Below are 24,559 nucleotides of genomic sequence, written 5' to 3'. Positions count from 1 at the left end.
AGGACGCACCCCCGGCGAAACCAATCAAGCATCAATAACCCAAAAACCCCTCCAGAAAGCAGCCGTCTCAACCGTCGTCAGGACGGAAAAAGGCTGCAAACGTACAAACCTACCACCAGTACCAAAAAGCAGAACCTGAACCGAAGGGGCTACCTCAAACTGATAAGAAGATAAGAAGGCACCCTGATTAAGGACCAGGATGGCTCAGACGATGCATGAGCAGGCCGGAGGTGAAACAAAACACGAGAAAGCGTATGAAACGGGGCAGATGTGACGTCTACCCCGAACGCAAGCCGGTGTGCCTCCGCCACACAAAACGAGGCGACAGTAAGAAACATCAAATAACTGTAGTTCTGAAAACCCAAGAAAGGACAAGACAATCTGATGCGAAAGAGAAGACAACCTACGAAGAGCAAGAAAAATTGCATAGAAACACCAGGAACGTTATACTTTCGCCAAGACGAAGCTCGCAGGTGGTTATCTTGAGGTTATCTTGAGATGATTTCGGGGCTTTTTAGTGTCCCCGCGGCCCGGTCCTCGACCAGGCCTCCACCCCCAGGAAGCAGCCCGTGACAGCTGACTAACTCCCAGGTACCTATTTACTGCTAGGTAACAGGGGCATTCAGGGTGAAAGAAACTTTGCCCATTTGTTTCTGCCTCGTGCGGGAATTGAACCCGCGCCACAGAATTACGAGTCCTGCGCGCTATCCACCAGGCTACGAGGCCCCTGTATGCATGGCCTAACAGTTAGTGAGAATGTCTCGGAAAATTCATCACAAAATTCAACATTCTGGGGCAATTTATAGCACAGTTCAAGTTTGGTAAAAACAAATTGTTAAATATAATTAACAATTATAGACGGTGGGACACCGTCAACAAAACCACCTGATCACCACAGAGATGGTGATACCCGCGTCAAAATACCAGACGCGAAGAGGCGAGGAGAAGGCTGAACCAGTCACATACAGGACTGATCCGACCTGCCGAAAGAGGCGGAGTCGCAGGAAAACGCCCCGGGTTCGGACACCTATCAAGCAGCGCCTGAAAATAAAACTGGGCGGGCCACCAAGGAATCATAAGGACTGCTCTCGTGGGAATGGGCTGCAACCGAGCCAGAATCCGAAGCAACAGCTGGACCTGGAGAAGAGGAACAGGTACCCTCACCTCGACCAGTCCTGCCGAAAAGCATCCACCGTGAATGCCTCGCAGGTGGGTAAGGGCGCCATATAAAATGGGCGATGCCTAGACCACGCCGACTCGAAGACGTCCATGGCCAGGAGTCCATACGCATCCGGGGAAGCGACAACCCGTGCTCGTTGCAACAACCAAAACCTATCTTGCAATGCACGAGCTGCCTGCAGCCGAAGTAAATCATCAGCAGACTGGGTCACAAAACAAGAAGATCAAAGCTAAAGCCAATAAGTTGGAGATTTGTTTAACATTTTTAAGTAATTTTTACGTAATTCAAATATTTTTTGAATTATAGCCCCCTTCAAGGTCACACATCATATGATGTTTTGCACAGTTTAAGGGTTAAACAGAGGCTACAGTTAAGGATTTGCACCCAGTAAATCCTCCCTGGCCAGGATACGAACCGAGGCCAAAGTGCTTGCGAAACGCCAGGCGAGCATCTTAACCACTACACTACGGGGACTGTTAAAGACAAGGGGACTTTTGATGAGATCCTCCCTATCATGCCTGGTTTGCAGTGTTGTTAGCCCTGTGGCCCTCAAACGTCCCTGATATGAGAGATGACTAAGCTCTGGGGTGATTTTTGTTGTCCAGTGTTGTCCCTCTCCAGAGCAGCTATGTCTTTCTAAAGATGAGGTCTCCATGCCTGGATGCAATAATCCAGGTGAGGGTGCACCAACAACTTATACAATTGAACGATTACTTTTTTTCCTTGAAGGTAAAGGTACGCTTGATTATTCCCAAGGGTTGATTTGCTTTTTTTTTTTACTGCCGCTCCCACTTGTGCAACTTTTAGTGATGGATGGATTTTGACTCCAAGGTCCTTTTCTTCATCAATCTGTTGTAAGGTAGGGCCGTCAATTTGGTAGTTGTCACATGGATTATTATGCCCCACCTGCAAGGTCTTGCATTTATTGACATTAAAAAGCATTTGCCAGTCATCTGACCATTTGTGGAGTTCATGTAGATCTCTTTGTAATGTCTCAATATCACTTTCACTTCCGACTTTACCATAGATCTTAATGTCATCTGCAAATTTGATGATGTGGTTTGTAATATTCTCATCAATGTTATTGATGTACATGCAAAAAGGGTTGGTCCCAAAATGGACCCCTCTGTGACACCCAACTTAGCACATTTCCCCAGTCAGATTCATTCCCATATAGCACTACCTTTTGTTTTTATGTTTTAACCATCGTTTTATCTATTCCAGTATTCTACCATTTAATGCATGTGTCTGTAATTTCCTTGCCAGTCTCTCATGTGGTACCTTGTCAAAAGCTTTAGTAAAGTCCATGTAAGCTACATTTACAGGAAGTCCTTTGTCTGACTAGCTGGTTACCATTTCCAGAAATGTGAGCAGGTTTCTAATGCATGATCTATTTTTAACAAACCATGTTGTGTTGATTTTACAAGATTGCTCTCTGTGAGATGTTTTATGATTCCCTCCCTTAGGATTCTCCCTATGAGCTTGCAGATGTGTGATGTAAAGCTGATTGGAAGGTAGTTTTCTGCCTTTTTTTGAAAATATGTAGTGGCAACATTTGTATATCTCCAATCCAGGGGGAACTATCCCTTGGTCCAGGGATTTTCTGAAAAGGCATTTCAGTGGTATGCATAGTGCATCTGCCAGTTCCTTCATGAATTTGGATTGAAATCCATCCACACCTGGGGCTTTTAGTTTGTCAATGCTCTTCCTGATTGTGTTACATGTAATGGGTATATCCCTTAATTCATTTTCTACAAATCCTTCAAACATTTGTGTGGGTGATGAGATGTCATTCAAAAGATGTAATGACACTGAACACTGGCAACAATGGCTTCGTCAAAGTTGAGCGGTAAGAGATGACAGCATTAGGCATAAGATGCCAATTAATGAACAATGAGGACAAAGAGGACCAACCCACCAGAACTGACACAGAAGAAACACAATGAAGAGAAACTAAAGGGCAAAAGGAGCACCAAGAAATGTCATACTGAAATCGTTCCCTATGCCTCTGTGACGGGGACCAGGTTTCAGCTCTGGTCCCCAGTAGGCCATACAGGATGTCTATGGCTGATTTGACTAAGTACAGGGAAGTCATCTCAGCATGATAGCTTCAGGGAACCACCAGAGGCTCCTCCACAAAATACAAGCACTAAACCAGTATGACTATACTGTATAGTACTTAGAAGCAACATGAGGACAAGGAGCTGGGATATGAGGAGAGAGCCCAACCACTTGAACCATCAGGAGCTGACTGCCAACCTTGCAGGAAGCAAGGCAATTGTTCTACTGATCAGTCCAAGTGGATGGATGTTATACCTATAAAAATTATATAACAAATTACTTACTTTGTAATGTTAATGATGCAAGTTTGTTATTCCATTTTTCTTCAGCCAGCTTTCTTGCTTCTGCGCTCAGCACACGTCTGTCAATATGTTGTGCTGCAGAGTTTCTCTTATCTACGCCTCTGCAAAACATTATACAGTATATGGAAGTGTTGCATATAGAACCTAGCAAAATGTGGTATAAATTATTTAAACTATTGAAAAATCTAAAATAGCAAATGTGTAATACTTTACAGTAAGAAAATATTATTAGTATATTAAATGCCTATGGTGTAAGTTACAGTACAAATACTGTATACTACATATAATACAGGCAGTCCCCAACCTAGAACAGAATGCATTCGAAAAAGGCACTATTATGTCATCTGTTCTTACCTTGGTCTAAATTTTTCATATTCACAATGCAATAAATGGAGAATGCATTCTAGGGCCACTAAAAATCAACACATTATTTTTCTAAATTATTTTTATTTTAAATGTAAGAATCATTGGTTTTTCTGGGGGAGCCTTTTCGGCTTCCTGGAGCTATAGTAAGTAATTATCAAAAGAAGGCACCAAACCGGGAAGGCTATGTAGCACCATCAAATGTGCAGAATAATCAGAGGGCGCTAAATATCACCAAAGATGCCAATACGATAACAGAAACGCACAAGGCGAACGATATCAAAAGTATCCAATTCACCAAGAATTCTATTGAGGGACAAGCGACCATGAGGGATGGTCGGAAAGCAAGACACATGCTCATCCTAGAAGTCAGGACATTCAACAAGGATATGCACGACCATAAGAGGGACAATGCAATTTGGACAATAAGTAGCAGGGCGGCGCTCCATTAAGTGACCGTGAGTTAAGCATATATGGCCAATACGCAACCTCGCCAGAGCCGTTTCCCATCGCCGGTTACAGTGGTAGGAGGAAGGCCATGAGGACACACTACTCTTAAGAGTATGCAGTTTGATACCAGTAACAGAAGACCAACAAGCCTGGCAACGGGTAAGGATGGAGGAATGAATAACTGGGTAAAAGTCGGAATAAGGAATACCTTTACGGGAGATGGGATAAGAGCGGACAGCTACCCTAGCGGCAGCGTCCACATGCTCATTTAAAGAGACACCAATATGGCTGGGAACCAAGCATAACTCAACTGACTTAAAATTACTGTTAATAAGAAACAGCCAATGTTGAATTTCGACGACCACTGGATGGACCGGATTAAAGGACCCGAGAGCCATGAGGGCACTACGAGTCAATGACAACCACAAAGGAAGACTGACAACAAGAAAGCAAGAGACGAAGAGCATAGAGAATAGCATAAAGTTCCGCTGTGAAGACGCTAGTCTCCGGAGGTAGGCGACACATATAAGTGTGGTCATGAAGAACAACAGAGTAGCTAACACCGTCTGCAGACTTAGACCCATCAGTGAAGATGGAAATGGAGTGGGAGTGTGAAGAAAAGTGTTCAAGGGAAAGGTGTTTCAGAACCATAGGTAGGGTAAAAACTTTAGTGATACAGGTCAGAGATGTACCAAATTTAGGAAGGGGGACCCTCCACAGTGGAAAGGACAGAACAATACAAGGAGAAACATCAGTAATACGAATCGAAAGAGAATCCTGTAAGCGAGATAACTGGACAGAAAGAGGGAGGTGGTTAAGATGAACAGGATCGACAGGAGGGGTAAATGTCAAGGCACGACAGAGGCAAGAGCAAGGATGTTGTAAAGACCTGCAAGATAGCAAAGACAGAAGTGATCACGGCGGTCCTGAAGAGATAGGAAGCCAGTGTCAATATACAAGCTGAGGGCGGGAGTCAAACAAAAGGCACCTGAGCTGAGACGCAACCCAGAATGGTGCAAAGCATCAAGACGGCGAAGAGTAGAAGGAGATGCAGATGAGAAGCAGGGCAACCATAATCGAGTTTTGACAGTCCGAGAGAGGAATGTAAAGAGAAGAGCATGCGCCTATCTGCTCCCCAAGAAATACGGGACAAAACCTTAAGGAGGTTAAGGGCCTCAGAGTATTCAACTCGGATCCTGGAGCTATAGGACTGATATTCGCTATATTAGTCTGGGGCTTCAGTCAATGGAGTCCTGGAGTCCTGCCTACCGGGGACAGAGCTGGAACCTGGCCCCCCTCAGAGAGGCACATTGACTTAAGAAGGAGATTAAAGGTAGGCATCTGTAAGGGAATAAAATTCCCAGCTAGTTTTTCTAGTTTATGTTAGAGTGTATGGTGCACTGTATACAAGTAGTTCCCATACTATATGCCCTTGTGTGGAGTCTGAAGAAAGCCCAAGCTGAGGGATGTTCAATAAGACTACAAGAAAGTCTGTAACTGCTCTGTGGAAGGAGTTATAGCAATTTACATGTTTTACTTATAAAAATGTGCAGTCAGAGAGAAGAGGTGCAGGGAGGTATGTGAAACTGGTGACATCAACCTGGGCCACAAGAGGTCACCTGTACTGACCGGGGGACCAGCCTCGCTACCTACGCTAAGTACCTGCCATAAAGTTTGAACAAAATAACACACAATATTACAAATATACGATATACATATAATATTATAATATTAAACATATAAATATATATACATATATAGTTACAAATATACAATATACATATAATATTATAAATATATAGATATATACAACAAAACAAGGCAATATGGGAGTAAATAAACAAATTTGTGGCCACTGTAACAACTTCTTAAAGACGAAGGTAACGGGAATTGAATGTTATATCTGTAAGACTAGATTCCATTCGGCTTGTACAGGAGTGAGTAACACTACGGCACTGAGAGATGGCCACTTGCTCTGGGTGTGTAAAAATGACCTGCCAGCTTGGAATATCCTAAAAAACCTTCTAGATAACATGACGCATGAACGGAAAACATCATTCATTGGAAGCCTACCAGCCATCCAGAAGGAGTGGGAAAGGAACAACAATTCTAATATACAAGGGGCAGAGGCTATAGTCAGGGATGAAACTGAGGCTGAAACTCAGGAAGTTGCAAACTCTGACTCAGTAGGCCTGGATGTAGATGACATTAAACTAGAAAGTGTACCTGACAGCTCGATAGGTACAGACACCACGACGGTTCTCGATAGAGCAATTCAGAACAGAAGGACAGACTTATGCAAATTTTATGCAAAGGGCATATGCAGACATAGATATGCTGGTAATAAGAAAGGATTAGAATGCAGTTACCAACATCCCAAAAAATGTTTAAATATGCTTAGGAAAGGTGAGTGTCGATTTGGATCAATATGTAGGTTTTTCCATCCTGACATGTGCCAAACCTCACTGGAGGACAGAAAATGCTATGACCTTAGCTGCCCACACTTTCACGTGAAAGGCACGGAACGCTACATAAAGAGTGGCAAGCAGGATAATGAATTTGGAGGAAACTCTATAAATTTTTTATACCAGACCGGCAGAGAATTCAAAAGGAGCAGTATGGAGAGTGTATGGAACTGGATGCCAGATCCACTGGCATTCCAGAATTACAGATACAATTATCCACCGAAAGGGAACTACAACTACGACAGAAAACTGCCCTACAACAATCAGTACTGGTCAGAACAAACTCATTATGTCCACGATTAATGGACGTGCCGAAAAAGTCTCCCATTCAAACTATCACTAATAGAGTAACCTCATTCATCTTTGCCAACATACAAGGACTGAAAACAAGAACAAACAACAAAGTACAGTTCATAAATGGCCTCCTCACGGAGTCAAATGCAGTATTTGGAGCTTTCACAGAAACCCATGCAGGGGAATTGTTGGACAGTGAGATCTGGATTCCAGGATATAACCTATACAGGTGTGATAGGAAAATTAGGTCACATGGAGGAGTGGGTCTGTATATTAGGGAAGACCTTGTATGCTCGGAGCTCCTAAACGTTACAAATGAGGTGGTAGAGGTACTGGGATTAAAAATAGAGAAAATAAATTTAGTGATTATACTAATATACAAACCGCCAGATGCAACGGCTGAGGAATTCACAGAACAGATAAGCAAAATAGAGAATAGCCTTGATAATTTGGAGAACCCGATACCTGATATTATTTTCCTAGGTGACTTCAACTTGCCTAGTCTCAGGTGGAAAATAGCAAACAATAATATTATACCAGGAAATCTATCAGGACCTAACCAACCACAGATTAGAGAACTACTTAGATTCTGTGACAAATTTTCACTCAATCAGCAGATATCGGAGCCAACGAGAAATGAAAATATTCTAGATCTGGTCTTTACGAACAATGAAGACATTATCAGAGACATTACGATATCAGATACCACATACTCAGATCACAAACTCATTGAAGTGCAAACGACCATCAATACTCAGAATAGACCTAAAACGTTGATAAAGCGAGAGGGGCTATTCAGTAAATTCAATTTTAATAATAAAAGGATAGACTGGGAGATAATAAACAGGGAACTTACAAACATTCCATGGGGAACTGTTCTAAATAATACAAGTCCTACAGAAGGAATAGGAAAACTTACTTCAGAAGCGTATCAAGTCTGTCTGAAACATGTTCCTTTGAGGAAAGCCAGAAAGAGATCTAACGTAGAAAGAGAACGCAGACGACACTATAAACGCAGGAAAAAAATAACGGAACTGCTTATGCAGACACGAATTTCCCGTCAAAGAAGGAATAATTTAAATAGGGAGATTGAAGAAATCGAGCGGAAATTGAAACACTCATATGAAACTGAAGAAAGGCAGTTAGAACAGAAAGCAATTCAGGAAATAAAGAAAAATCCAAAATATTTCTTCTCATATGCGAAATCAAAAGCAAAAACCACTGCCAGTATTGGACCTATTCGTACAAGTGAAGGTTCATACACGGAGGATGACAAAGAAATTAGTGAAATCCTAAAAAAGCAGTATGAGGACATGTTTAGCACTCCAATAAACAACATGAAGGTGGAAGATCCAGACATTTTCTTTATGCGGGATATTCAAACCCCGGTAAATATAACTGATATAAACACGAGCGCACTAAATTTTGAAAAAGAAATTGAAAACATGCCCATGCACTCGGCCCCAGGTCCAGACTCATGGAATTCAATATTTATAAAGAAATGCAAAGTGCCGGTAGCACAGGCACTCAGTATAGTGTGGAGGAAGAGCTTGGACACGGGGGAGATACCAGATGCACTTAAAGTAGCAGACATAGCCCCTCTACACAAGGGAGGGAGCAAAGCATTGGTAAAATTATAGACCAGTTGCACTAACATCGCACATCATAAAAGTATTTGAGAGAGTGATTAGGAGTCAGGTCACCAATTTCATGGAGACCAATGACCTTCATAACCCAGGCCAACATGGATTTCGAGCGGGAAGATCGTGCCTCTCACAGCTACTTGAGCACTACGACAAAGTCACTGAGGCATTAGAAGAGAAACAGAATGCTGATGTGATATACACGGACTTCGCAAAGGCCTTCGATAAATGTGACCATGGCGTGATAGCACACAAAATGAAGTCAATGGGAATAACCGGTAAAGTACGACGCTGGATACTCAGTTTTCTGTCAAACAGGACTCAGCGAGTAACTGTCAACCATATAAAATCTAGTCCAAGTGCAGTGAAAAGCTCTGTACCTCAGGGTACAGTTCTTGCACCACTGCTTTTCCTTATTCTCATATCAGATATAGACAAAAATACAAGTCACAGCTTCGTATCATCCTTTGCAGATGACACAAAAATCAGTATGAAAATTACCTCGGCTGAGGACATTGAAAAACTTCAAGCTGATATTAATAAAGTTTTCGACTGGGCATCAGAAAATAACATGATGTTTAACAGTGATAAATTCCAGGTACTCAGGTACGGTAAAAATGAGGACCTTAAACATAATACAGAGTACAAAACACAATCAAATGTACCCATAGTAGGAAAACAGCATGTAAAGGATTTGGGAATAATAATGTCGGACGACCTAACGTTTAAGGAGCATAACCAAGCAAATATTGTGACAGCCAGAAAAATGATAGGATGGATTACGAGAACTTTCAAATCCAGGGATCCCATCACAATGGTTGTACTCTTCAAGGCACTTGTGCTGTCCCGTCTTGAGTACTGCTCAGTACTCACTTCCCCCTTCAAAGCAGGAGAGATTGCTGAAATAGAGGGAATACAGAGAACATATACGGCACGCATAGACGCAATAAAGCACCTAAATTATTGGGATCGTCTCAAAGCCCTCCAAATGTACTCACTAGAAAGAAGACGAGAGAGATATCAAATAATATACACCTGGAAGATACTGGAGGGCCAAGTACCAAATCTACACAGTAAAATAACAACGTACTGGAGTGAACGACATGGAAGAAAATGTAGAATAGAACCAATGAAGAGCAGAGGTGCCATAGGCACAATCAGAGAACACTGTATAAACATCAGAGGTCCGCGGTTGTTCAACGTCCTCCCAGCAAGCATAAGAAATATTGCTGGAACAACCGTGGACATTTTCAAGAGGAAACTAGATTTATTCCTCCAAGGAGTGCCGGACCAACCGGGCTGTGGTGGGTATGTGGGCCTGCGGGCCGCTCCAAGCAACAGCCTGGTGGACCAAACTCTCACAAGTCGAGCCTGGCCTCGGGCCGGGCTTGGGGAGTAGAAGAACTCCCAGAACCCCATCAACCAGGTATCAACCAGGTAACCAGGTAACTGGGGCCAACGCTTTTGGGAGAGGAGGGAAGCTGGTTGCCACCCGCTGGGGATGTGACGTCATTCCCCAGGCCTACCTCGCTTACGTCACCGGTTTCGTGACGAGGAGAAGAGCGGTGATTGGTAGCGGCCTCTCTCCATCTGCCGGCTTCTCTTTCATTGGTGGAAGTCAAACAATGAGGGAAGCAGCATGCCTGGTCCTGCCTTGGCGCGCAAATTCAGTTGGAGGCAGGAAATTGTTTAGGGTGGAGGTGTCAAGGATATGCAGCTGCCCACAGCCGCCCAGCCTCCACCACAATGGGCGTTTCCATCATTTTGTCTGTCCACTGTAAGGTACGCGACTGAAAGCCGTACCTTAAAGTATCGCTAACAATACCCGCTCTTACTTTCTTATAAATAATGGAAGTGCAGGGGTCTATATAGTAATAATCACCAGTTCTAACTATATGGGATGAGAAATACACCTTGGGATACAATTTTACAAAAAGATTTTATTTAACAAATACCAGATTTCCTCACACTTCTTAGAACAGGGGAGGGGTTATTTGGATCCACCACAGGATTATACAGACAAAAAGGGGGAGGGAGGTTCCTTCTCCCTCTACAACCTGGAATGTAACACTATCACGTGTGCCACGCGTGCACCGCAGACTTTGACGTCATGGGGCTAATAGTGCGGGAGAGCGTGCAGCAACGCCTAAATGTGTATACTCGTTTCAGTTTTCTCACCTTAATTCTCATGCTACGTCGTTCGTTTTGGTATCATTGTGTTCGCAATTAAATTCCCTGCAGATATATATGCATATAATATCCAAAAGCCTGGCGAGACTCCCTGTAGCAAAGCCTAAAGTTACCCGTGAACGAGCACCAATTTGCATACCACAACCTAATGTGTATACTCGTTCATTTTGATAACATCAATTTTCATGTAACATCTCTCTTTTGGTATCAAATTATTCGCAATATAAAGGCGCGCATTTTAAAACTAGCCTCATAATAATAGAGCAATAACTGGAATTTTAACAAATCTTTTAATTTTGGACGCTCATCATCAAAATTATTTATATCTTTTCAGTGTTCTGACATCAATTTTCATGTTACATCGCTCGTTTTGGTATCAAATTGTCTGCAATATAAAGGCGCGCATTTTAAAACTAGTCCCATAATAATAGCACAATAAATAGAATTTTAACAAATATTTTATAATTTAAAATTTAGATCCAAAAACGTATTTATAATCTTTCAAGTGTTCTGACATCAAGTTTCGTGTTACATCTTTCACTTTGGTATCAAATTGTGCTCATTCTAAAGGCGCTTATTTTGAAACTATCTCGAGGTCGATCGGACAAAAAATGAATTTTATACACATATTTTTGTAGTGGACGTGAGTCCTGTCCACAGCTAGGACGCGATGGGAAAAAAACCCAGCTTTGAATGCAATGAAACGCCATTTTCTGGGTGAGCCCTGGAGACTCCCTGGAGCTTATCAGGCTAATGTATGCCATATTAGACCGGGACATTAGCTAAGGAGTTCAGACCTACCAGGGACCAGCGCCAGAACCTGGCCCCTTCAGAGAGGTTTCAGGGAGCAATGGCCCTGGGAAAACCCCCTTATGGTTGGGGTTTTCCTTATCTGCCATCGACCAGGGTTTGCACCCAGAAAGGTAGGCATAACAAAACAAACCCCACATGGTAAAAAACTAAAACAAAAAACAAACAGAGAGGTAGAAACTCCCTACAATCCCAAGCTAACAAGCAAACATCACAACTATACTGCCGCGCCGATTGTCCGCGCAGCCCTCCCCGTCCCAAGAGGGGGGAGGGGGAGCCCCGGACCTCATCGTGCTGGCTGCCTAGCATCAGTTCAGAAACTAAGCTTCAACCAACGCGAAAAAAACGCCGACCGATGGGAGGGAGGGTTGCCAGGGAGCCTCCGGGGATCACCCAGAAAATGGTGTTTCATTACATTCAACGCTGGTTTTCTGTGGGGAGCCCCTACGGCTCCCTGGAGCTTCATACCCAAAGAGGAGGAAAAGAAAGGGCTGACCCGGGAGGCGGCCGCCACAAACTCTGCAACGCGAAGCCTAGACAACAGGCTGCAACCTGCGACCCAAGGCAACAAGAACGCATAGGAGCAGACGCGCATAAAGAATGGGCGGCCAAGAATCTGTGTGACCTTCAAATCCCTGCGCCCGAAATGAGCCTTAGACGTCACCAACACAGCAGCAAAAGCTGCAAACATTCGAACAGCACAGGCGCAAGGACAGACCGCAGGCTGGAAGACTTAAAAACTCTGCGGACGACCTGGGAGACCCTAGCCCTGAAAAAGGGAACGAGGAGAACCGGATCAACCCAAAGCGCATCCCCAGACACGGTACGCAGGTAACGGCAAAAAGCGCAACCGGACAATACAGGACGCACCCCCGGCCAAACCAATAACCCAAGAACCTCTCCAGAAAGCATCCGTCTTGACCGTCACCAGAAGGACGGAGAAAGGCTGCAAACGTACAAACTTACCACCAGTACCAAAGAGCAGAAACCTGAACCGAAGGGACTGAGGAAAAGATAAAAAGGCACCCTAATCAAGGACCAGGACAGCTCAGGCAACGCAAGAGCAGGCCGGAGATGAAACAAAACACGAGAAAGCATACGAAACAGGGCAGATGTGACATCCACCCTGAACTCAAGCCGGAGCGGCTCCGCCAGCGCTGTACAAAACGAGGTGACAGTAAGAAACATCAAAACTGTAGTCCTGAAAACCCAAGAAAGGACAAGACAACGCGATGTGAAAGAGAAGACAACCTACGAAGAGCAAAAAGAAGTGCATAGAAACTCCAGGAACGTCATACTGTTGCCGAGACGAAGCTCGCAGGTGGGACACCATCAACAAAGCCACCTGATCACCACAGAGATGGTGATACCAGCGTCAAAATACCAGACGCGAAGAGCCAAGGAGAAGGCTGAACCAGTCACATACAGGACCGGTCCGACCTGCCAGAAGAGGCGGAGCCGTGGGAAAACGCCCCGGGTTCGGACACCTATTAAGCAGCGTCTGAAAATAAAGCTGGGCCGGCCTCCAAGGGACCATAAGGACTACTCTCGTGGGAATGGGCTCCAACCGAGCCAGAACCCGAAGCAACAGCTGGACCGGGAGAAGAAGAACAGGTACCCCCACCTCGACTAGTCCTGCCGAAAGGCATCCACCGTGAACACCTCGCAGGCAGGTAAGGGCGCCACATAGAATGGGCGACGCCTAGACCACGCCGACTCGAAGACGTGCATGGCCAGGAGTCCATACGTCCTGCAGAGCCAATAAAACGAGTCGGCTACAACTGGCCAGTCCGTTAACAGAGGAATGAACTATCCGCCAGGACGTAGGACACACCCCGGACATGAACCTCACAGTTAGCCAAACACTGAGAATCCAGCAAACGAGCCACTCGAAGGGACCAACCCTAAAGCTAAACACCTAAGAGAAACCCTGTGGTTTTGGCAAAGAACTGCCAGATAACAGTTCAAATGGAGCTGAATGGTAGAGCACCGAGTAACCCGAACCCTCCGAAACGCAAACCAGACAGCCACGAACTCCCGAACTGTGCTGTGAGCCTAACGGACGGACAGACCACACCATCCCCGGCCGACCTGGTGAGCACTGGTCACAAAGCCCCAGCCGAGAGATGACCCGTCTGTGAACACATCGAGCAAAGGCTCGGGGAAGTGCCAAGGCACAGAACTCCGAAAACCCCAAAGAGGAAGCTGGTGACACAGCACCAACACAAGATCCTCGGAGGAACGAACCCAACGATTGCAAGAGAGGCGGAAGGGGAGTCTACGAAAGAACCAAACAGACGCCGAAGCCAAACCCGACCCTGCAGGCAGACAGCACGTCGAAGTTCAGAATCCCGCACAACTGCTCGAGCAAACGCCGAGCCACCCGGGACCCCCTCATGAACTGCCGAAGGTGGGACCACAGCCGCAGCAACACTTCTGGAGGGGGAGAGACATGGAGCGGCCCAAGAGCCCTAAACAAGACCCAGCCAGGTCCGAACCCGGGCTGGAAACAGATGCAGATGGAATGGCCTCCAGATCACCAGGAAACCAAACCCGGTGATCTGGAAAGAACCACACAACTGGCAAGAAGACAAGCGGACCAACTGGGAGCCCACACCAGGCAGCCGTCAAAGTAGGCCAGACACCGAATCCCAAGCAGACTCAGACAGGGCACCAAGATCCGAAAAAGATGCATAAATACACTAAGTGCCAATAACAAACAAGGGAAGGTAACAAAAGCGGCAAGCCTAAAGCCCCACCACCAACTGTACCAGTCCCGGAAAACTGGAGAAGAACGTGCCAAGAATTGACCTGGAGGTCCAGGGCCACCATCCAGGCACCCGTCCCCAACAGAAGCCGGACCGGAGACAACAGTCCTCCGATGAGGGCAACGAATCCAGGGCACAGACCTGAGAAGTCTAGAAGAACCGCAGATTCGCCAGGCCCATGTCTGCATAGAGCATACAAGAACCCCAGAAGGATGGGGCGGATCGACCACGTCCAACGCACCCACTAAGATGACATGACGAAGCGCAGGGGAAGAACAACACCCCGCCAGCCCTGAATCTCCCAAAGGGGAAGAAGCCCTCCGCCGCCGCCACCAGAGGCCGGAAGACAACCAAAAGCGCCCACTAACTGCGGGACCATGCGAGAGTCAACAGAGCAAGCTGCTCCCACAGCGCCCCGTCAACAGCGAAGGAACAGAGCCCCTTCCGAAAGAAAATGTATACATACATATATACACACATTTACACATATATTATGTACATATACATACATATTATGTACATACACATACATACATACACACACAAAGGTGTATTACACACACGTGCATATGCACATACACATGTGCACACACACACAGTGTACATGCGCACACATACACGTGAAAAAAAATTACAAGCCGCCAACCAGTGGGCAGAGAGCACCACGCCGGCCAGGCGAAGAAGGCACAAACTGCATCAAAAGGTCCACCTCGACAACAAAACCCCAAAGTCCCAGCCCGACCACATCATGTGCCACGACCCAAAAAGATCAGTCTGCAAGCCAGGAAGACCCTGGAACCTCAGAAGGCAGAGCCGGCTCACACACAAGGAAACAAAGCCCCCTGAACCCACAAAGGGGGTCCAAGACGAAGAAACCTCTGGAACGAAACCAAAGAACCCAAAGGAACCTGGAATCGAACCAGGGGGAGCCCAAACCACCACATTTGCCAGCGGAGATACACCACAGAAAGGCAAAGCACAGCCCTCAGACAGAAACCCCAGGGCAACGGTCAAAACAGACCAAAAACTGAGGGACAAGGTGTGGGAGCAAGCATAACAGACAGGGACACTGTCTGTTATGCTTGTTATGCTCCAAAACAGACATAACGAAAAAACCCGGTATAAAATCAACACTCAAATGTTTCCAGAGGAACAGAAAACGGGCAGAAAACACCAGAAGAGCAAAGAAACGACAACAGGAGAATAAAACCCCTAAAAAAGGTGAAAAAACTCACCCAAGACGCTCTCTCGCACACCCAGGTGTATGTAAACAAACCGCAACACTGCCCTGGTGGCCACGCCAAGAAACTGGCAGAAGAAAATGGCCACCAGAACAGGGGGCTGTGACCGACACAAAAGATACAAAAACACGCCAGCAAAAGTGGAAACCAAGCAGACTGGATGGGCGAAAAACTCCGCCCAGAAGCAGAAAACCCCGGCAGGGTCAAACAACCCCGGAATTGCTAGCAGGCATCCCACACAGCCCCAGGAACCCGCAACAGAGGCCCTGGGGCACAGCCATCCTCCAAGCCCTCCGCCCTTAAAGAAAAGGAAGAGTCTATGGGAAAGGCAGCAAGAAAGGGCCGCTGGTAAGACCCAGAAGCCTTGGCAGGAGGAACAGGCTCGAAAACCTCCGTCCCCTACCCAAACGAGGCAGCCCTGCAAAACCGCCCGAGTCTCGGCCCCAACTAAATCCCGCCCCGACCCCGAAACCCGCAGACAGTCAGGAGCCGGGAACAGGGAGGGAAAGGGGCGAACAGCACCTAACCAAAACGAGGCGGCTCCGGGGTATCTGAGTGGGAAACCAACCTAGCGTGTTGCAGCAACCTAACCTAGCTTGCAACACGGATGCCGCCTGTACTCTGAACAGTAATAACATCAGGAGAGTACTGGAGAACAAGCAGAGAATCTCTCTCGCAAGACTCCGGGTCAAGGTGTCAGTGACCCAAAAGGCAGCATGACGGAGGTAAAAGTGGCGACTGTCACCCGGAGACAAGGGCACAGTAACCAATGATCCCGTACAAGACGGGTTGGAACCCGGAAGACACATTCAATGGTCCACCGAGCCCTGACAGGTGTTTCCAGGGCCCGTTTGGTAACAACTACAGGAAGCCCGGGCAAGGTGTTGCTAACCGGTTAAGAAACCCAAAAATAACAAGGGGTAGAGGACAACACTGAAAACCCCTGCAACGTGTACAATGACGGGGGCCTAGCAGAGGGCCACCAAATACTACCAGTGGAATTATAGCCACACTAGGCAGACCACCACCAGCCAATGAAAATAAAAACAAAAGAAAAACCCCACAAAAGTACACCGTCCCCAGAGGCAACAGGAACCGGTCGCCGCTTAGTTGGCAGGTCGCGCAACACCTTGACGCCATAACCAGCACAATACAAGTCCATATCCAGGGCCAAACAAGGGCCCCAAGCCCCAGCTGGCCCCAAGGGCGAGGCAAATGCCAAGCAGCAAGAACCTCTACGGGAATGGTTCCCGAACGCCCCAGGGAAGATAACCCTGTCACGCAGGAGCAGTACTCACAGGGCACTTAGGGAAGGAAGCCCCTAAGCGCATGCAGCCCTGATACTGATGAGGAACACCTGGCGACCGCACAACACAACACACAGCAGAGAACGCCACACAAGGCAAACACCGCCTAGGAAACTGAGAGAAGCGTCTATCCCGGTTGACATTAGCTTACGAAGTGATGCTAGGCAGCCAGCGCGATGAGGTCCGGGGCTTCCCCGTCCCCCTCTCAGGGCGGGGAGGGCTGCGCGGACGATCAGCGCGGCAGTAAAGTGTAAAGTATGATGTTTGCTTGTTTCCTTGGGATTGTAGGGAGTTTCTACCTCTCTGTTCGCTTTTTTGTTTTAGTTTTTTACCATGTGAGGTTTGTTTTGTTATGCCTACCTTTCTGGGTGCCTGACCCTGGTCGATGGCAGATAAGGAAAACCCAAACCACAAGGGGTTTTTCCAGGGCCATTGCTCCCTGAAACCTCTCTGAAGGGGCCAGGTTCTGGCACTGGTCCCTGGTAGGTCTGAACTCCTTAGCTAATGTCCTGATCTAATGTAACATACATTAGCCTGATAAGTTCCAGGGAGCCGTAGGGGCTCCCCACAGAAAACCAGTGTTGAATGTTATGAAATGCCATTTTCTGGGTTTTTTATGTCTTCAAGAACTATTTTACTTTATTCTTTCTTCAAGCAGTATCTTGTTCTGTTTTGTAAAATGGTTTTGGTTTGTTTTCCTTGCTTTTGGGTAGATCTCTGACTCAAGCTTGCCTCATTTCATAGGGAGACTACCCAGTAGGTCGGAATCCTGCTGCACTTCTAAATGCACTTAAACTCTGAGGAGCTATTAAGGTCCCGACCAAAAAGAAAGAAATAAATACTATACATACTGTCTTGTAGCAATGTTGAGAGATCTTGCAGCTCTTGCTTCAAGCATTTGTTTCCTGTCTAGTTTCTGAAACATAATATTTTCTAAATCATCCCATGACTCATTCAGAGTAAATGTGGAGTTATCGACCAAGTCCAATTGTCTATTGTCTTCTATTTTTGTTAACTCACTCTTTTTGGTACAAGGTGAATGGTTTTCATCCTTGTTACATTTTGATGGTAAATGTTTATTTCCACTTTCATTTTCAGCCCATTTATAAAAATCCTGCATTAAACCTTCACTATTACTATCTCTTACTGAAGTTTTACTAATTTCTTTCAACATATGTGCTTCCTTAATCTCAGTAGTACATTTAGTTTTCTCACATTCACTATTTTCCATGCACAAAATTCTATCATCAGGTGTACTTTGTACCCTAACTTTGTGTCTGTCTTCACTTATATTCAGTTCATGTTTTGATTTAGCAATACCAGCAGTTACCACAGCAGTTGCAATACTGCTAGAAAGTTGCAGTGCTTGAGCCAGCGTCGATGATGGACCCTGAACCGGATAAGCCAATACTGCATTGTTGTCTTCCTCAGAGTCTGAAAACTTTCCATCTGTTGACAAAAAATTATGATCATTAGGAAATAAACTATTTCATCATATGATGCCTAATCTATGCAGATTCAATTTTATTTTCAACATTACTATACAGTGTGACCTGGAAAATGCATTTTGTTCTTGTTCTGTTTTGTAAAATCTTTTTGGTTTGTTTTCCTTGCTTTTGGGTAGATCTCTGACTCTCAAAAGAAACAAAGAAAACCTTAAAATCTAAAAGTATTTTGCTATCCGAACAACTGTTAAAAATCTCAAAGATGGACATAAATCAGGCACTATTTATAGTAGTGATCATATTTTTTTGAACAGTTTTGCTTATATTTTGCCTTTAGTATTATTAGCAAATAAGAGTAACTAAACACTTAAAACTCTCTCAGAGAATTTTTGTTATGTATACATAATACATACAGTATACAAAAAGATACATTGGGTTGTGAGCCTATATAACATTGGTGTTCTCACATTCTTGCAAAGCCACTAATACATATAGTGTTCAGGCAGAAACATTGATGTTTCTAATGTTAGAATTAGAATGAGAAATGTCATTTCTCTCCAAGTGTTCTAATGTGAGATGGGTGATACTGTACCTTCAATTACCCACAGTGCCAAGGAGGGCAGAACCTGTTTACAGTCTGTCCCCTCTATTATTCTGTCAACACAAGTATGCAGCAAGAGAACCTGAGCACGAGTACGTGGCCAAAGCAGGAAGAGCAATTCCTTACAAGACACCAGGAATGGAAGGACAGCAAGTGAGGAGTGTACAGACGACGGAACAGTCTACATTACATAATTCTAAAGGAAGTGAGCTATGGCAACAATGCCAGCTATAAAACCAGGCAGATTCTGTTCCTTCTGTAATAGGATGTTCCAAGGAAGAGAGAGGAATTTATTTTATGTATGCTTATGTATGTGCTTCAAGTGACATTTGAAGTAATTTTTTGAGTTATGACATTTCCATGTTGATACTACAATTTATGGAATTTATTTAAAAAACCAGCGATGAATATAATGAAACGCCATTTTCTGGGAGAGACCCGGAGGCTCTCCAGAGCTTATCAAGGTTGATATGCTAATGTCAGACTTTGGCATCAGTCATGTGTATGGAGTTCTGTGGGCCTATCGGGGACCTCGAGCCAGAACCAGGCCCCCCTCAGAGAGGCATGTGGAGCAATGGCCTATAGAAACCCCCGTGTGGTTGAAAGCATTCTATGTCTGCCATCAACCGCATCAGGCACCCAGAAAGGTAAGTGTCCCAAAACAAACCCCTATTCTGGTGAAAATTGCTACCAAAAGTCGAACAAGTGGATAGAACTCCCCAAAAAGAAATGAGCAAACGAGCATGACATCACACGTCGTCACACTGCTGTCTGCGAAGTGTCCCCCTCCCGGGGAGGGGGAAGGGGGAGCCCCAGACCCTCGCGCTGGCCATCCACCCTTCAGTTCTGAGGCTGGACATCAAAACATGCGAAAAACCGCTGACTAGGGGAAGGGAGGGATGCCAGGAAGCCTCCGGGTCTCGCCCAGAAAATGGCGTTTCATTACATTCAATGATGGTTTTCTGGGTGGGAGCCCCTATGGCTCCTCAGAGCTAACTACCCACAGAGGAAATAGAGAGACTTACCCGGGAGGCGGTCGCTGCTCACTCCTGAACTCGAAGTCGAGACAACTGGCTGCAACCGTCAACCCAAAATGACACAGGCCCGAGTAGGTCCAGGAAGGTTCACAAGATATTGAGCAGCCAGGACCCTGTTCGACCGCCAAAACCCCTGTGCCTGAATGTCAGCCCAGGACATGTTGCCAAAGATGACAGCAAGAGCAGCGAACTTACGAACATCATGAGCACAGGGGATAAACCGCAGGCTGGCTAGCCTTAATAATCCTGCGGACAACCTGGGAGACCCGCACCCGCGAACAGAGAAGAAGGGAAACCAGATCAACCCAAAGTGCGTCCCCGCACACAGAAGCCGTGGTGCGCAAATAACGGAGGAGGGCCGCAACCGGACACAAGACATGATGCACCCCGGCCATCATGATGTTGATGTTTAGTTGGTTACAACCATACATCAACAACCCATGGACCCCTCCAGAAAGCAGCAGTCTCATACTTCGCCAGAAAAGACGAAGATGGCTGCAGACGAACAAACCTATCGCCATGACCGAAGGAGCAGAAACCCCTGCGCCGGAGTAGAGCATGAAGCTCTCCGACCCGACCCTCAGAGGCCAATGCCAACAGAAAAAGAGCCTTCGAGAAACAATCCTGAACCGAAGAGGCCACAACAAACCGAGGAGAAGAAAGAAAAGAGAGCACTGTCCAATGACCAGGACGACTCAGGCGGCGCATGAGCAGGCCGGAGGTAGAACAACGCCCGAGACAACTTGCGAAACAGTGCAGCAGTAACATCAATACCGAAAGCATGCTGAAGCAGTTTCGCCAGTGCCGCACGATATGAGGCAACAGTGTTAAGCATATGATGATGGACCTGGAACAACCAAGAGAGAAAGGACAACACCACCCTAACAGACAGCGAATCACAATGACAAAGATGCAAAAAGAACCGAAAGGACCGCCAGGAAACTTCATACAGTACTGCCGTTGAGAAGAAACCCGGAAGTGGGACACTAACAAGGAAGCCACCTGATCACCATAGAGATGATAAACTCAAGTAAAAAATACCATACATGAAGACTTGAGGAGAAGATCAAACCAGCCACGTGACGCTCAGGTCCGATCTGCTGGAAAATCCGTGGGAAAACCTCCAGGTCCGGACACCGAGCAAACAACACCTGAAACTACGGCTGGGCCGGCCACCACGGGGCATAGAGGACGACTCTTCCCTGCTAAGTCTCCAAGCAAGTTCAGACCTGAAGCAACAGCTGATCCAGGGGAAAAAGGTACAGGAACCCCCACCTCGACCAGTCCTGCCAAAAGGCATCGACCCCAACGGCCTCGCATGTCGGGGGAAGGACGCCACATACAGAGGAAGGCACCTCGGCCACGCCGACATGAAGAGGTCCACCTTGGGGCATCCGGACGTCTGGCAAAGCCAACGAAAGGAGTCGGCGTCGACCGTCCATTCCGTGGACAGAGGAATGAGATGAGACAGGCCATCAGCCAAGACGTTGGACACCAGAGCCAAACCCAGAGAACTCAGCAGAAGAGTCACCCAAAGCGACCAGCGCCAAAGAGCTAAAAACCGCATCGAACCCCCTTGGTTCAGGCAACGAACCACCGGGGAGCAGTCCGAATGGAACCAGATCGTCGATCCGCAGGCGACCTGAACCCTCTGAAGAGCAAACCACACCGCTGCGAACTCCTGCACCGTGCTGTGGGCTCGACGGAAGGACGGACCCCACCGTCCCTGGCCGACTTTGTGAGCACTGGTCACAAAACCCCAGCTGAGAGAAGACATGTCCGTGAACGCATCCTGCGAGGGCTCGGGCAGGCGTCAAGGCACTGAATCCCGAAAAACCCAAAGAGGAAGCCTGGTGATGTAGCAGCCGATGCAAGGCCCCCGGGGCCGAACCCAATGATCGCGAGAGAGGCAGAAGGGAAACAGAACAGCCGACGACTGCCAAACCCGTACCCGGTGGGTAGACCATCATTGCGAAGTTCAGGCTCGGCACAGACCACAGACCCTCGAGCAACTGCCGGGTGACCCGGGTGACCCGGGAGCCCCCCAGAAACGGGTGCATGCCGGACCGCACCTGTAGGAGAGACTCCGGAGGAAGAGACAAGGAAGCGGTCTGAGAGTCCCACACAAGACCCAGCCACGTCCAAACCAGGGAGGGAACCAGATGGGACTTCCTCCAGTTCACCAAGAACCTGAACCCAGCAAGCTGGGAAAGAACCAAATCCCTGGCTAACAGAAAAGAGGACCGGCTGGGAGCCCAAGCCAGCCAGTCGTCGAGGTAGGCCAACACCCGAACACTGAAGAGACACAGACGGGCCACGACGACCCGGTAAAGCGTGTGAACACGCGAGGTGCCAAGTTCAACCCTAATAGGAGTCAACAAAAGCGGTAACCCTGATGCCTCATAACATAACCGAGCCAATTCCCTGAACCCCGGATGAATCGGGACAAGCCAATAAGCATCCCTGAGGTCCAGAGACACCATTCAAGAGCCCAGCGCCAAAAGGAGCCGAACATGGGATAGCGTTGTCATCCGAGAGGAGGGGCAATGAAGCCAGTGGTTCAGACGGAATAAGTCCAGAATGAACAGCAGGTCTGCACAGTCCTATTTCGGGACTGGGAACCGACGGGAAACCCATCTGAGGGACGTCGTTGTTTCGACCACGCCCGAGCAAACCCATTCCAAGATGACCTAACAGAGCGCAGGGAAAGAAGCCTGCTCTGCCAGCCCCAAACCCCCCAAAGGAGGAGGGGGTCACCCAATGCCACCACAGGCCGAAGGAAACGACCTGAAACGCCCACAAATCGTGGGACTAGGCATGAGCAAACAGCGCAAGCCTCTACCCATTGCCCTGTCAATGGGGTGAACCGCGAAAGGGCCGGCGCCCCTTACTAGACCCAGAACCTCGCACAGAGTGAACACCACGCCAACCAAACGGAGGCGGGTCTGAAGGCGGCACTGGACCCAAAACTGGCACCTGTAACCTACCTCAACAAGAGGAACCCCGAGCCCTGGCACGACCCCTCCGGGAAAGTCCACCCTAGACCCCCGGAGAACCAACAAGTCATACATAGGTCAACAAGAAGCCGAAGGTAGCCTGTATATACTGCGCCACGGCAGAAGTCTCAAAAAGAAGAGGACAAAATGGGGAAGACATCCTAAGAGCCAGGGCCCAGGCTGATTCCAGAGAGGAGGCCAGCACCACCTGCTGACACGTGAGCTGGGAAGTATAAAACAGGGAAACCGCATCCCACAAGATCGGCACAAAGAGCCTCAACAAGGCACCGGACCCAGGAACGGCCCCAAGCGTCCCAACATCCTCCGCAAGCCAGTCCGAAAACAGCTCCAGGAGAGAAATGACACACAATCGGTACAGTCAAAAGGGAGGGAACCTGCACATGGAGCTGCACTATGCCAACATCCTGAGAAAGGGCTGGGGCACACAAGCACTCATTGAGATGCTCAAGATCGCCCCCCAGGAAAACCTAAACCACCAGGTCTTCTGGCGATTTTTCTGGTGAAAACCTGAACCACCACCACCAGAAACTGGTGGTTCCTGATGGAACCACCTTCGCAGCCTTGCGCCACTCAAGCATGCGGGAACGGCAGAAGGAATGCCAAGCCTCCAAAGCAAACACAGGACAGTCCGCCAGCCAGGATGACTCCAGAACCTCGTAACGGACCCAGAAAAGGAACGATGGCCCAAACCTGAAAGAAGACGGATCCATAAGCGAGGCATAATCTGGGTCGCACAGGAGGCAAGTTGCTAGGGCTGCCCGCACTGCAGACGGTAGGATGCGGTAAGCCGAAAACCTACGGAAAAACGGACCCGACGCACCCGGGGGGGGGGGGGGGGGGGGGGTATGTGACACAAAACCGAACACAGGGAGGGGCAGACACCAAATCCAACTCGTACGTAGAGGAGGGAAAGAGAGAACCCCCACTCCTTGTAACTATAAGCCCCGCTCAGATGGCAAAAAAACCCAGGCGATGTCCAGTGGGGCTCATGGCCCCCAAGTCAGCCCCTCCCCCGCCCCAGGATCCACCTCCACAGGACCGGGGCCGAGTCATCCCCAAAGCCCCTGCCTCTAAAGAAAAGGTCGGTGCAGCTGTGTAAGCCAGATGGAAGGGGGCACACTGGTCAGACCCAGAGGCTGCGGCAGGGAGATCGAACTCGAATGCCTCCATGCCACACCGGAAGGGGCATCCCCTGAGACTGCCCTGAGTCTCAAGTCCATCTGAACCCTGCCCCGACTTCCGAAACCCTCAGACGCCTCGGGGCTGGAAGCAGGGGGGGGGGGACCAGAATGAACCACAACAGGGGAAGGACGAGGGGGCGGCAGCCTCGGGGCAGCCTCAGGACATCTGGGTGAGCAACCAATCGAACGCGTTGTAACAACCTA

General features: G+C 47.5%; 1 protein-coding gene across 6 annotated transcripts in view; it reads right to left on the bottom strand.

The window, feature by feature from the left end:
- Window positions 1–24,559, bottom strand: part of LOC123757979 (inversin) — a 195,027-nt gene that overhangs the window by 9,465 nt on the left and 161,003 nt on the right. For all 6 annotated transcript variants that reach the window (XM_069338860.1, XM_045742048.2, XM_069338859.1 and 3 more), the window contains 2 exons: window positions 17,926–18,523; window positions 3,526–3,644 (listed from right to left, as the gene is read on the bottom strand). In XM_069338860.1, the coding sequence (XP_069194961.1) occupies window positions 3,526–3,644; window positions 17,926–18,523 (717 nt within the window). The remainder of the gene's footprint in view (window positions 1–3,525; window positions 3,645–17,925; window positions 18,524–24,559) is intronic.

This window comes from Procambarus clarkii, chromosome 40, assembly GCF_040958095.1.
Source record: "Procambarus clarkii isolate CNS0578487 chromosome 40, FALCON_Pclarkii_2.0, whole genome shotgun sequence".
NCBI lineage: Eukaryota > Metazoa > Arthropoda > Malacostraca > Decapoda > Cambaridae > Procambarus > Procambarus clarkii.
This window is presented reverse-complemented; position numbering and strand designations above follow the sequence as displayed.